The sequence below is a fragment of the Oratosquilla oratoria genome, chromosome 18 (genome assembly GCF_046742065.1).
Source record: "Oratosquilla oratoria isolate Oo_2021 chromosome 18, ASM4674206v1, whole genome shotgun sequence".
NCBI classification, from domain to species: Eukaryota; Metazoa; Arthropoda; class Malacostraca; order Stomatopoda; family Squillidae; genus Oratosquilla; species Oratosquilla oratoria.
Window position 1 is genome coordinate 64,706,449 of NC_134794.1, and position 12,500 is coordinate 64,718,948.

The window sequence follows — 12,500 nt, forward strand, 5'->3', positions numbered from 1 at the left end:
CTCTTCTTTCTTCTTCTTCTTTTTCTTCTTCTCCATTTTCTTCTTCTTGTCCTTCTTCTTCTTCTTCTTCTTCTTCTTCTTCTTCTTCTTCTTCTTCTTCTTCTTCTCCTTCTTGTCCTTCTTCTTCTTCATCTTCTTCTTCTTCCTCTTTTTCTTCTTTATTTCTTTCTTTTTCTTCTTTTTCCCTTCTACTTCTTCTTTCTCTATTTCTTTTTTTTTCTTCGTCTTCTACTTCTTTTTCTTCTTCTTCCTCTTCTTCCTCCTCTTCTTCTTCCTCTTCTTTCTTCTTCTTCCTCTTCTTCTTTTCTTCTTCTTCCTCTTCTCCTTCTTGTTCTTCTTCTTCTCCTTTATCGTTTCTTCATTATCTTCTTCTTCGTTACAAAGGATTACAAAGGCGGAGTATGCCGACAGGAGACCTTTTGGTCCATATCTAGGTCGGATACGAAAAAAAATCATAATAATGATAATAATAAATAAATAAATGAATAAATAAAAACTATAATAATGTAAATAATAAATGAAATACATAAATAAATGCATAGGTATAGTTAAATAATAAACAGGTAAATAGTAAATAATGATAAATTGACATATAACTAATAATAAATGAGAATCAAGCAAATAATGATAAACAAACAGACAAATGATAACAAAACAAATAAACAAATAATATAGAATACATGATAATCATTACAGCATCTTGTTTAGGTGTTTATCTAAATGATTCTTAAAGCTTCGAACTGATCTACATTGCACTGCCTCTGCAGGAAGTTTATTCCGTTCATTAACTACACGGCTGGCGAAGTTGTTCCTACCCACTTCTTCCCCTTCCTCGTCTTCGTCTGCCTCTTCTTTTTTCTCTTCTTCCTCTTCTTGTTCTTCTTGTTCATTTTCGTCTTTTTGTTCTTCGTCTTTTTCTTCTTTCTTTTTCTTTTTTTTTTTCTTTTGTTTCTTCTTGTTCATTTTCGTCTTTTTGTTCTTCGTCTTTTCCTTCTTTTTTTTAATCTTTTATTTCATCTTCTTCTTTTCTTCTTTTTCTTTTCTTCTTCTTTTTCTCTTACTCTTCTTCTTATTCTTTTATTTCTTCTCTTTGTTCCTTTTCTTCTTTTCTTCTTCTTTTCTTACTCTTCTTTTTCTTTTTTTTCTTCTTTTTTCTTCCTCTTCTCCTCCTCCTCCTTCTTCTTCTTCTTCTTCTTCCTCTTCTTCTTCTTCTTCTTTCGTCTCCTTTTTCATCTTCTTTTTCCTCTTCTATTTCTTCTTCTTCTTCTTCTTCTCTTTTTCTTTTTCCTCTTCTATTTCTTCTTCTTCTTCTTCTTCTTCTTCTTTCGTCTCCTTCTTCATCTTCTTTTTCCTCTTCTATTTATTCTTAATCTTCCTCTTCTTCTTCATCCTCTTCTTCTTCCTCTTCTCCCTCCTCCTCGTATTCTTCTTCTTTTCTTCTTCTTCTTCCTCTTCTTCCTCTTCCTCTTCTTATCCTTCCTCCTCTTCTTCCTCGTCTTCCTCCTCTTTTTCCTCTTCCTTTTCTTCTTCTTCCTCTTCATCTTCCTCTTCTTCTTCTCCTCCTCTTCTTCCTCGTCTTCCCCCTCCTCTTCTTCCTCGTCTCCCTCATCCTCTTCTTCTTTTCCTTCCTCCTCCTCCTCTTCTTCCTCGTCATCCTCCTTTTCCTCTTCTTCTTCTTCTGCTTCTTCGTTCCTTCTTTTTTCTTCTTCTTTTATTCATCTTCCTCCTTTACCCTCTCTTTTTTCTCTTCTTCCTCTTCTTCTTCTCTTTCTTCCTGTCCTTCTTCTTCTTCTTTTTCTTCTTCCTCTCCTTTTTCTCTACTTTCTCTTCTTCCCCTTTTTCTCCTCCTTATTCTACATCCTCTTCTTCCTCATCCTCTGTTTTTTCTCCTTCCTTCTCCTCTTCCTTTTCCTCTTCTTATTCTTCTTCTTCCTTTTCTTTTTCTTCTTCTTCTTCCTCTTCTTTTTCTTCTTCGTCTTCCTCTTCTTTCATCTCTGTTTCTTACTCTTCTCTTTGTCTTCCACTTCTTGTTCTTCATCTTGTTCTTCTTCCTTTTCTTTTTCTTCTTTCTCTTCCTCTTCCTCCTCTTTTTCTTCTTCATCCTCTCCTTCTTCTTCCTTTTCTTCTTCTACTTCTTCTTCATCTGCAGATGTCCTTTGCACCTTCATATTAAACACCGATTCCCAGCCTTGGAGGCCGCTGAAATAAATTCTAGAAAGTTCTGCTGGGAACCCATGCATACATACACTGGCCTACATCCTTCTAGAATCTAGATGTTACTTAGATGTTAGTTCGATGTTGCTGGACTGCTTAGACTCGACTGCAGGGGTTGCTAGGGGGTCGGATAAGGTTGGGAAACGCTCACATAAAAAAAAAATCACATAACTTGAAGCTTAAAGATAAAAATGCTAGAACCATTTACTTCTGTTGTATACAAAAGGACCATAGGACAACAAATACTCTGCATAAGTAACGGAACAGAACACGACCTTCGTCATGTACAAACGAGAAAACAAGTTCCTCAGACACTTTATTCGATGTGGGTCTGAAGAGAAGTTTGCAGGAGTAATTCGTCTCAGGGTTATCACACTGGGCTTCCACGAGCTTCATCAACTCCGACAGTTGAGAGATCGGTTACAATATTCTATTTTTCCAAGTCTCCAAATGTCACATGTAGTAAAGCTAAATGACGAACTAAAAGATTCTAAACCTATACGATTGTTAGACATACTGTCGAAATGTTCTTAGAAAGTTCTAGATTTTTGTAAGCGAAGTTCTATTCTAGTTGTTCCATCGGAGGTTGGAGGTAGGATGTGGGAGGAAAAAATAACCCATTGTGGTAACCCCTTAACACCATTTTTGGTGCCACTACAAGTGAGTAGAGTGTCGATGAACTTGTTAATGTCTGACCGTACATGAAACGGAGCTGCTTCCTTCTGACCGGCCAACCTACCCCAGAGGTCCCTGGAGATTCTCTCTCTCTCTCTCTCTCTCTCTCTCTCTCTCTCTCTCTCTCTCTCTCTCTCTCTCTCTCTCTCTCTCTCTCTCTCTCTCTCTCTCTCTCTCTCTCTCTCTCTCTCTCTCTCTCTCTCTCTCTCTCTCTCTCTCTCTCTCTCTCTCTCTCTCTCTCTCTCTCTCTCTCTCTCTCTCTCTCTCTCTCTCTCTCCTTTTTTTCTTTATTTATTATCTTTATCAGACGCTGTCCCATTAGGTATATCTTTTCTGATCATCATGTACTCTCTTACATAATCACACTGCCTTTTCTTCGGTCTTCCCACCCCACTCTTCTCCTCCACTTCTGTAAGTGTATAATTGTATACACACACATACACACGCACACACACACACACACACACACACACACACACACACACACACACACACACACACACACACACACACACACACACACACACACACACACACACACACACACACACACACACACACACACACACACACACACACACACACACACACACACACACACACACACACACATATATCAAATTCCAACAAAGGATGTTTTCAAATTAAAGTAAAAATGACAAGAGAAGTGGCTTACATACAAAGCAATGATACATCAAGAAAGAACACAAAAATGAATACGCCGGGGGGGGGGGGAGTTCAGAAACTACTAAGCTTTTCTCTTATGAACTGCTACCAAACATGCAGAGGATGTTTGCAAGTTCAGTGAGCTTAATAAAATCGCCTGGCGGCAGCAGCCAGAACTTGGTACATAACGACCACTTTCTACCTCCTGGTTATGATATTATCATCACCTTTCGAGCCTTGTGTGACATCGGCCTAACCTCCATAATTGGCCGTTGGGTTATTTGCACGAACGGTGCCTCGATCTCTTTCCCGCCACTGGACCATACGATGTTCAGATTTGGGGAGTATTCGGATACGCGAAGTAAAATTATTTCACTTTCCCCTCCCCTATGTCTCCACTCAGCCGCTCTAGTGCTAAATAATCAATTCTGAAATTATTAAAAAAAAAAAAAAAAAAAAAAAAAATGAAATTCATAAATCCTGTTTCGAAAATGGTTTGTATAATGGAATTTAGGATATGAGAGGGATTATTTTATGTGAGCGCAAACAATGATAGACAGATCGGCAAAATTGGATAAACAAAGAGTGGAGGATAGAATAACCATCCCTCTCCATTTACACTATCCTAGCACCTTATCTTCGGTCGTCCTATCCATCTCTTCCCTTCCACGCTTGATCTTGAAAACATGTATTTAGATAGAAAAGTTGTAGAGGTTGGGAGGAGAGAAGGTGGACAGGTGGAGGAGGGGAAATGGAAAGAGAGGGAATACACATGTAGCCTCAAATTGATCTGCAGCCCAGGAGATAGATGGAGACAGATGGAGTATTAGCATCCATCCAGGGTAGGAGACTCGGGATTGGTCCCCTAGCTTCCTCAATACGCATGCGCACATGCCTTTTCTCAAGAGCAGCGACGAAGACCTTCATATGAAGTGTGTGTGTGTGTGTGTGTGTGTGTGTGTGTGTGTGTGTGTGTGTGTGTGTGTGTGTGTGTGTGTGTGTGTGTGTGTGCGAGTGCTGGTGATGACAGGTCGTCCCAATATGTAAAACAAACCTCACTAACTGAAGTCATCTGTTCGACAAGTATACCCGTGTTCCCGTATTCTTTTTGACCCTCTAGACAGAGGCTTCTCTCATGTACGAGTCCTCATGCGAATCGACCAACGCTCAAGGACATGTCCGTCTTGTTAAGGCGTTATCACACTGGGCTATCTTTCTCCAACCTACAACTCATCGCCGTAAAATCACTATCGTAAACTATTTTGTTTCCTTAATAATTTACATAGAATGTCATTTGATATTATGCTGAAGGAAAATTGTTTTCCTCCAGCATATTAGACTCAATCCCGAACCCTGTGGACTTCAAATTTGCTCCAACAGTCGAAGGAAAATTAGCTCAATGTGATAACGTCTCTAGTTGTGGCTTGCCAGGTCGAATTCACAGGGTCCAAACCATCGGTTCTCAACTAAGGTGGAGGGTGCTCATGGCCAGAATTTAGGGGAATGGAGTGGCATGGCCGGTTAACTTTGTGATAAAAGAAGGTTAATCTTTTTACTTCCGATTTGTTTTTTAATTGTTGATTTAGAGGAGGGGAAGGGGGGGTGTTGGCAGGATAAATAGACAAAGGGGGGGGAGAAGACAGTCCTAAAGGGGGTTGGGAATGGGGTGGAAAATAGATTGAGATCCACCGAGATGTTGTCAGTGCAGTGAATAAAATCGCTTGGCGGAAGTCTGAATACAAGTTAAAGAACCACCAGGCACGGAAGGGGGTAACCACCACGAAGAGTTCGGTGAGCTTACGTCAGGAGACGCTTAGTTGTAACCCAAACCGTCACCTTTGCCCTGTGTACTCGGGAGTGTCACTGGAATCGAACCTGGGTCTTCTTTGTGTGAAGAGAGTTCGAAACAGACGCGCCACGGCGATATACCTCTGTCCCACTCTTTCCATGTGACGTGACAACCTGGGGACGTGTAGTTTACCACTGTTTCTATCCTTGGCTCGTCCAAGTTGACATTGTTCGTAACCACGTGGACCCGGGGTCGATCCCCAACCTCAAACATCAAACAAAGCCCGTGGGAGTGATACTTCACTCCCAAATTATAAAAAAAAAAAAAAAAAAAAAAAAAAAAAAAAAAAACAGCCGGTGACTGCCACATGCCCAGGCATGATACTTTCCTTATGCGTTCACGGCGGTGAGAAAGAGACAGATGGGTTGGTGATTGACTGCGGGAATTGAATTGGCGACGGAGATTGGAAGACTGTGATTGGATACAGGAATACTTGATTGAATGACCGCAAGGGGGGGGGGCAGATGGAAGGGGGGAGCAGGGGGGGCAGGTGGAAGGGGGGAGCAGGGGGGGGGTCGTGGTGGTCCGGTGGGTCCAGTTCTCGGCTCGATTTCTTAGGTTCTGTTCCTCTGAGTGATCGTCACAGTGAAGAATTGGCTTTCCCTTGTGTTTTCATTGGTTAGGGAGAGAGAGAGAAAGACAGACAGAGAGAGAGAGAGAGAGAGAGAGAGAGAGAGAGAGGGAGTGGTGATGACCAAGCACAGAAAATGGTTAGACTTTCTCTTCTCTCTCTCTCTATCTCTCTCTCTCTCTCTCTCTCTCTCTCTCTCTCTCTCTCTCTCTCTCTCTCTCCCCTACCTCTCTCTTTCTCTCTGCTCCCATTCGATTCCTAAAGGTCACCAGTGACTGCCACTCGCCTTGGCTATCCAAACATATTGGGTAAAGGTGACGGGTTAGGATGCGGCCAGGGACCTCATGGCCACGTCACCTCTTGGATCTGGGTTCGAGCCCCAACAGTGACCTCCACTCACCCTAAGTTGGCGGCTCCGGCCGGAGTTGAGCGTCTCCTGGTGTAAGCATGTCACCGTCGCGAATGTGGGTTGCGAGGTCGAATTATTGACATTAATTAAATCGCCTGGCGACAGGTAGAGTGAAAAGGAGAAGTATCACCCAGTACGGAAGGGGGCAGGGAGGGGGGTAACCAGCAACCAGCCCGCCCACAAGGCCCTGCTCACACTAGCGGTTTCAACCGCGGCGGTTCAGTTACGATGTAAGTCAATGGAGGCGTTCACACACAACCACGTAGCCTTTTCTTTGACTATCCGGTACCGCCGCGGTTTCCGCGCGGTTCAAACCGCTAGTGTGAACAAGGCTCAAGTGACACCGGTCGGTCGGTCGGTCACCCTACTCACTGCGCCACCACCACACCCTGGCTCGCACACGAAGAAGAAAATGAAAGAAGAAGGAAAGAATTGAGATGGAAGAGGAAAGAGAGAAAAGGAAATGGGACGTAGAAAAGAACTGATCAAAATGGAAAAAGAGAGAGAGAGAGAGAGAGAAGGACGTAAGGGATAGGAAAGAGGGATAGAGATAGAGGAAGAAAAAGCAGCAGAATATAAGGAAATATATGGCATTGAATAGATATTGAAGAAAAATGAGAGAGAGAGAGAGAGAGAAGGAAGAAAAACTGGGGATGTAAAAGAGAGGCGAGATAGGAGAAGGGAGAAAATGGAAAAGTGGGCGGACTAAAGAGAAGGAAAGAAGAGTGAGAGAGGAGAAAGAAAGAAAGAGAGGGATGTGAACTGGAAGAGCAGAGAGAGAGAGAGAGAGAAGGAAGAGTGTCGAAGGTAAAAAGGGAAGGGAAGAAGGAAGGGGAAGGGAAAGGAAGTTGAAGGTCAAGGTATTGGGGGAAGAGGGGAAGACGACGGAGGGGGGGGGGAAGAGGGGAAGAGAGAGGGGGAAAAGTTTGGAAAATGTGAGGAAGGGAGGGAGGGAGGGAGAGAGGGGAGAATCAGGAAAGGGGAGAAGGGGTAGAAGAAGGGGAAATAGGCTTACAAGAGGGGAAAGAGTAGAGAAGAGGGGAAAGAAGAGAGAGAGAAAAAGAAGAGGAAGAGAGAAAAAGAAAAGGAGAGAGAGGGAAAGACAGGGAGAGAGAGAGAGAGAGAGAAAGAGAGAAGCTGAGAGCAAGAAACTAATCCGCGGTCCAGTCATTCAACACTGTGGCTTCCTTTACTGATATTATTCTCGTCAGTTGCCAGACGATTTTATTCAACCGAGGGACGTGGTGGGGGAGGGGGAGGTCGCGCCCCCCAAGCTGAACATAACCACAGCAGATCGGGACCCCGGTTCGACCGTCACCGAATTGAAGCGGTGATACGGATGAATAGAATCGGTTGGCGGCAGCCCGAGGAAAGAGAAAAGGAACACCCGATACGGAAGGGAGAAATACTTCTTAGTACCCAGAATCGGTATCAGCGTTCCTGGACGCCGGACGTAACAAACTGGTACAGTCACTGGTTTCGGAGGTGCACGGGGGCCGATGAAGAGGGTTTCGCATCCTGTTTCAATCCTCACTATGACAAACGTTACAAAAATAAATCAATAAATATATTATAATAATAATAAAAGTGTCCATGTGTGCTTGTATGTATGTGTGTGCATATATACGTATAAGTATATATATGTATGTGTATATATATATATATATATATATATATATATATATATAATATATATATATATATATATATATATATATATAATGTTACATGATGGTATACATGAGAATTTGCTTAAAAGTGGCAGTCTGCCGACAAGATTGACTAGATAAACACCATATGAGGACGGAGCCTTTATTTGTACGACGTTTCGCTTATTACAGCTTTTTCAAGTACAAGTTGGGATACAAATGCTTGAGATTAAATAAGGGGAAAGGAGGGAACGGGAAGAGAAAAAGGGGGGGGGGGAAGGAGGAGGAGGAGGAGGAGGAGGAGGAGGAGGTTGGGGGGATTGACACTGGGAAAGGATGAGAATGCTGGCCCAAACGTCCGTGAGCGAAATGTCCACAAAGGGTGGTTTAAGTATTTAATATTTTGCTGGCCATGGGTATTAGGGGAATAATGTGAGGAGATATGTTAAACATGCCCCTGTTTTGTTCAATAGTGTTCGTTCCTTGAATGATTGCTGCTTCTAAACACTTCCTGCGGATTTTGTCTGGTTCCCGCATCAGCAGCTCTGCATTCTTCCAGTCCATAAGATGGTTTTCCTTGTTTCTATGTGTCACACATGCATTGGTGGTGACATCATGCCTGACGTCGTAACGGTGTTCACGTATTCGTGTATTCAGGTCGCGTGACGTTTCTCCGATGTAAACTTTATCACATCCTGAACACGGAATACGATAAACACCGGCTTTGGTGCTCGGTGTCTGGTTGTTGTGTGTTTCCGTCTTCGTGATGTCTTTTATTGTTCTGCTTGTCTGGCACACTATTTCCAAGTTGGTGGTTCTTAAAAGACGTGTCAGGTTGGTGGCAACGTCGCCGGTTGGCAACACGAGACGTCTAGTTGTGCTGTCCTGCTGCCTACGGCTTTCCCGAATCTTAGCGGCCTGCTGTTTGCAATTATCTAAAAGAAACTCTGGAAATTTTAGTGTTAAAAAGGTCTCTTTAATAAACCTGCACTCTTCTTCTAAGTATTTTGCACTACATATCCTAAATGCCCTAAGGAAAAAAACCTATTACTACTCCTCTCTTGGTCCTTATATCATGGTGGGAGTAGAAATGAATTAAATCATTTTTGTTGGTGGGCTTTCTATACACTTTGAATTCAAATTGGTTACCGTACTTAAAGATGTGTGTGTCCAGGAAAGGAAGAGAATCGTGGATTTCTTCCTCTAGGGAAAACTGAATGGTGGGCTCCACTTCGTTTAAGGCCGTCTGCAAGCGCTGAAGATTGAAACGCCTGGGTGTGACGAGTAAGATATCGTCCACATATCGCAGCCAGGTCACATGCTCGGGAACGATGTTGGCAAAGGGTCCTGTTTCTAGAAATTCCATGAATAAATTAGCCAGGACTGCACTTAATGGAGAGCCCATGGCCATGCCAAATTTCTGGTGGAAGAAACTGTCCTGGAATTTAAAATAATTAAATTCAACACAAAGTTTGATCAAATCGACAAAATGGTTGGGGGGCAGGGGGAAGTCGATTTTCTCCTTCTCGATTCTATCACTAAGGAGCTGTATTACCTTATCCGAGGGGACACATGTGAAGAGACTTTTCACGTCCAGGCTGGCCAACTTCTTGTTTCTGGCGGAGATATCTCGGATTCTGTCTAGTAGGTCCCCTGAGTGTCTGAGATGAGCTCCACTGATGGTTCCCAGGAGGGGGGACAGATGTCTGGCCAACGTACCTGCTAATCTGTGGGGAGCACTCCCTATCCCTGATGTTATAGGTCTCATTGGAATATCATTTTTGTGTGTTTTGGGCAGACCATACATCGTAGCTGTGCGTGGGAGATTTGGCAATAAGTAAAGGAGCTTTTTACCAACTTATTGCCAAATCTCCCACGCACAGCTACGATGTATGGTCTGCCCAAAACACACAAAAATGATATTCCAATGAGACCTATAACATCAGGGATAGGGAGTGCTCCCCACAGATTAGCAGGTACGTTGGCCAGACATCTGTCCCCCCTCCTGGGAACCATCAGTGGAGCTCATCTCAGACACTCAGGGGACCTACTAGACAGAATCCGAGATATCTCCGCCAGAAACAAGAAGTTGGCCAGCCTGGACGTGAAAAGTCTCTTCACATGTGTCCCCTCGGGTAAGGTAATACAGCTCCTTAGTGATAGAATCGAGAAGGAGAAAATCGACTTCCCCCTGCCCCCCAACCATTTTGTCGATTTGATCAAACTTTGTGTTGAATTTAATTATTTTAAATTCCAGGACAGTTTCTTCCACCAGAAATTTGGCATGGCCATGGGCTCTCCATTAAGTGCAGTCCTGGCTAATTTATTCATGGAATTTCTAGAAACAGGACCCTTTGCCAACATCGTTCCCGAGCATGTGACCTGGCTGCGATATGTGGACGATATCTTACTCGTCACACCCAGGCGTTTCAATCTTCAGCGCTTGCAGACGGCCTTAAACGAAGTGGAGCCCACCATTCAGTTTTCCCTAGAGGAAGAAATCCACGATTCTCTTCCTTTCCTGGACACACACATCTTTAAGTACGGTAACCAATTTGAATTCAAAGTGTATAGAAAGCCCACCAACAAAAATGATTTAATTCATTTCTACTCCCACCATGATATAAGGACCAAGAGAGGAGTAGTAATAGGTTTTTTTCCTTAGGGCATTTAGGATATGTAGTGCAAAATACTTAGAAGAAGAGTGCAGGTTTATTAAAGAGACCTTTTTAACACTAAAATTTCCAGAGTTTCTTTTAGATAATTGCAAACAGCAGGCCGCTAAGATTCGGGAAAGCCGTAGGCAGCAGGACAGCACAACTAGACGTCTCGTGTTGCCAACCGGCGACGTTGCCACCAACCTGACACGTCTTTTAAGAACCACCAACTTGGAAATAGTGTGCCAGACAAGCAGAACAATAAAAGACATCACGAAGACGGAAACACACAACAACCAGACACCGAGCACCAAAGCCGGTGTTTATCGTATTCCGTGTTCAGGATGTGATAAAGTTTACATCGGAGAAACGTCACGCGACCTGAATACACGAATACGTGAACACCGTTACGACGTCAGGCATGATGTCACCACCAATGCATGTGTGACACATAGAAACAAGGAAAACCATCTTATGGACTGGAAGAATGCAGAGCTGCTGATGCGGGAACCAGACAAAATCCGCAGGATGTGTTTAGAAGCAGCAATCATTCAAGGAACGAACACTATTGAACAAAACAGGGGCATGTTTAACATATCTCCTCACATTATTCCCCTAATACCCATGGCCAGCAAAATATTAAATACTTAAACCACCCTTTGTGGACATTTCGCTCACGGACGTTTGGGCCAGCATTCTCATCCTTTCCCAGTGTCCAATCCCCCCAACCTCCTCCTCCTCCTCCTCCTCCTCCCCCCCCCCCCCCCTTTATCTCTCCCCGTTCCCTCCTTTCCCCTTATTTAATCTCAAGCATTTGTATCTCAACTTGTACTTGAAAAAGCTGTAATAAGCGAAACGTCGTACAAATAAAGGCTCCGTCCTCATATGGTGTTTATCTAGTCAATACATGAGCAATTGTGGCTTGTTGGGCTTCGATCTCGCCTCGTAAGTACACATGCTTGAATTCGGTTCCTAAAGGTTACCACTGAAACTGGCGGCTTCGGCCGCAAGAAATGAGTAAGTATTGAGTTTGACTAATAGATTACCCACAGCCCCACAGCGTTTGGCAACGGTCTATAGGCCCTTCCATAAACCTCGTTATAAAGAACTTTTGGCGTGTTGTGTTGGACTTCGTCTCCAATAACCGGATCCAAGGGCTGGAATCGCAGTAATGGATTGAAATTGAGCAGATTGAAAGAAGGAAACATGCGAAACATGGTCTACTAATAGAGTGATCAACAAGTGGAATAGATCTTAGTGACCATGTAGTTAGTGAGAGCGCTAAAACTATCGGTTGTTCTAAAAAAAATGTTAGACAACTTTATGGATGGGAATGACAGGTGGTCATGGACATGGAACTGCCTAGTGTACGCCTTATGGTCTCTTGCAGTCTCCTTCATTCTTATGTTCCTATGTAACGGGAATTAAGAAGGGCAGCAGAAAGGAGGGAGACTAGTGATCAGCATTACTTTTGAGCCAATCGTTTAAGAAGGCTGCGTGACTGTGGCCCGTAGGGGTGCTACCAAGGTTCCTAAATGTATTGGCTCCATACAGATTACACAGCTAGAACCCCATACTGGGTGATAATAAGAGTAGGAAGAGGAAGAGGAAGTAAGTTGCAAGTGGCCAGTTGTCTGCACTTGGGGTGGGACGGGGGTAATACAGTCCAAATTGCTCAGAGGAACAGTGACGACCTTGCCCATTCTCCTACCGCAGGGTGATGCCAGGATCCGGCGTCAGGACAAGCCACAACCGGTGTTCGGGCGAGAGCGCTGAGTACGGCGTTTGCGGGACGGACCTTTGCGCCCCG

General features: G+C 43.6%; 1 protein-coding gene across 2 annotated transcripts in view; it reads left to right on the forward strand.

Moving 5' to 3' along the window:
• Positions 1-12,500, forward strand: part of LOC143035340 (uncharacterized) — a 481,331-nt gene that overhangs the window by 381,596 nt on the left and 87,235 nt on the right. For both annotated transcript variants that reach the window (XM_076202313.1, XM_076202314.1), the window contains exon 6: positions 12,407-12,500. This exon is cut by the window's right edge and continues 103 nt beyond it. In XM_076202313.1, the coding sequence (XP_076058428.1) occupies positions 12,407-12,500 (94 nt within the window). The remainder of the gene's footprint in view (positions 1-12,406) is intronic.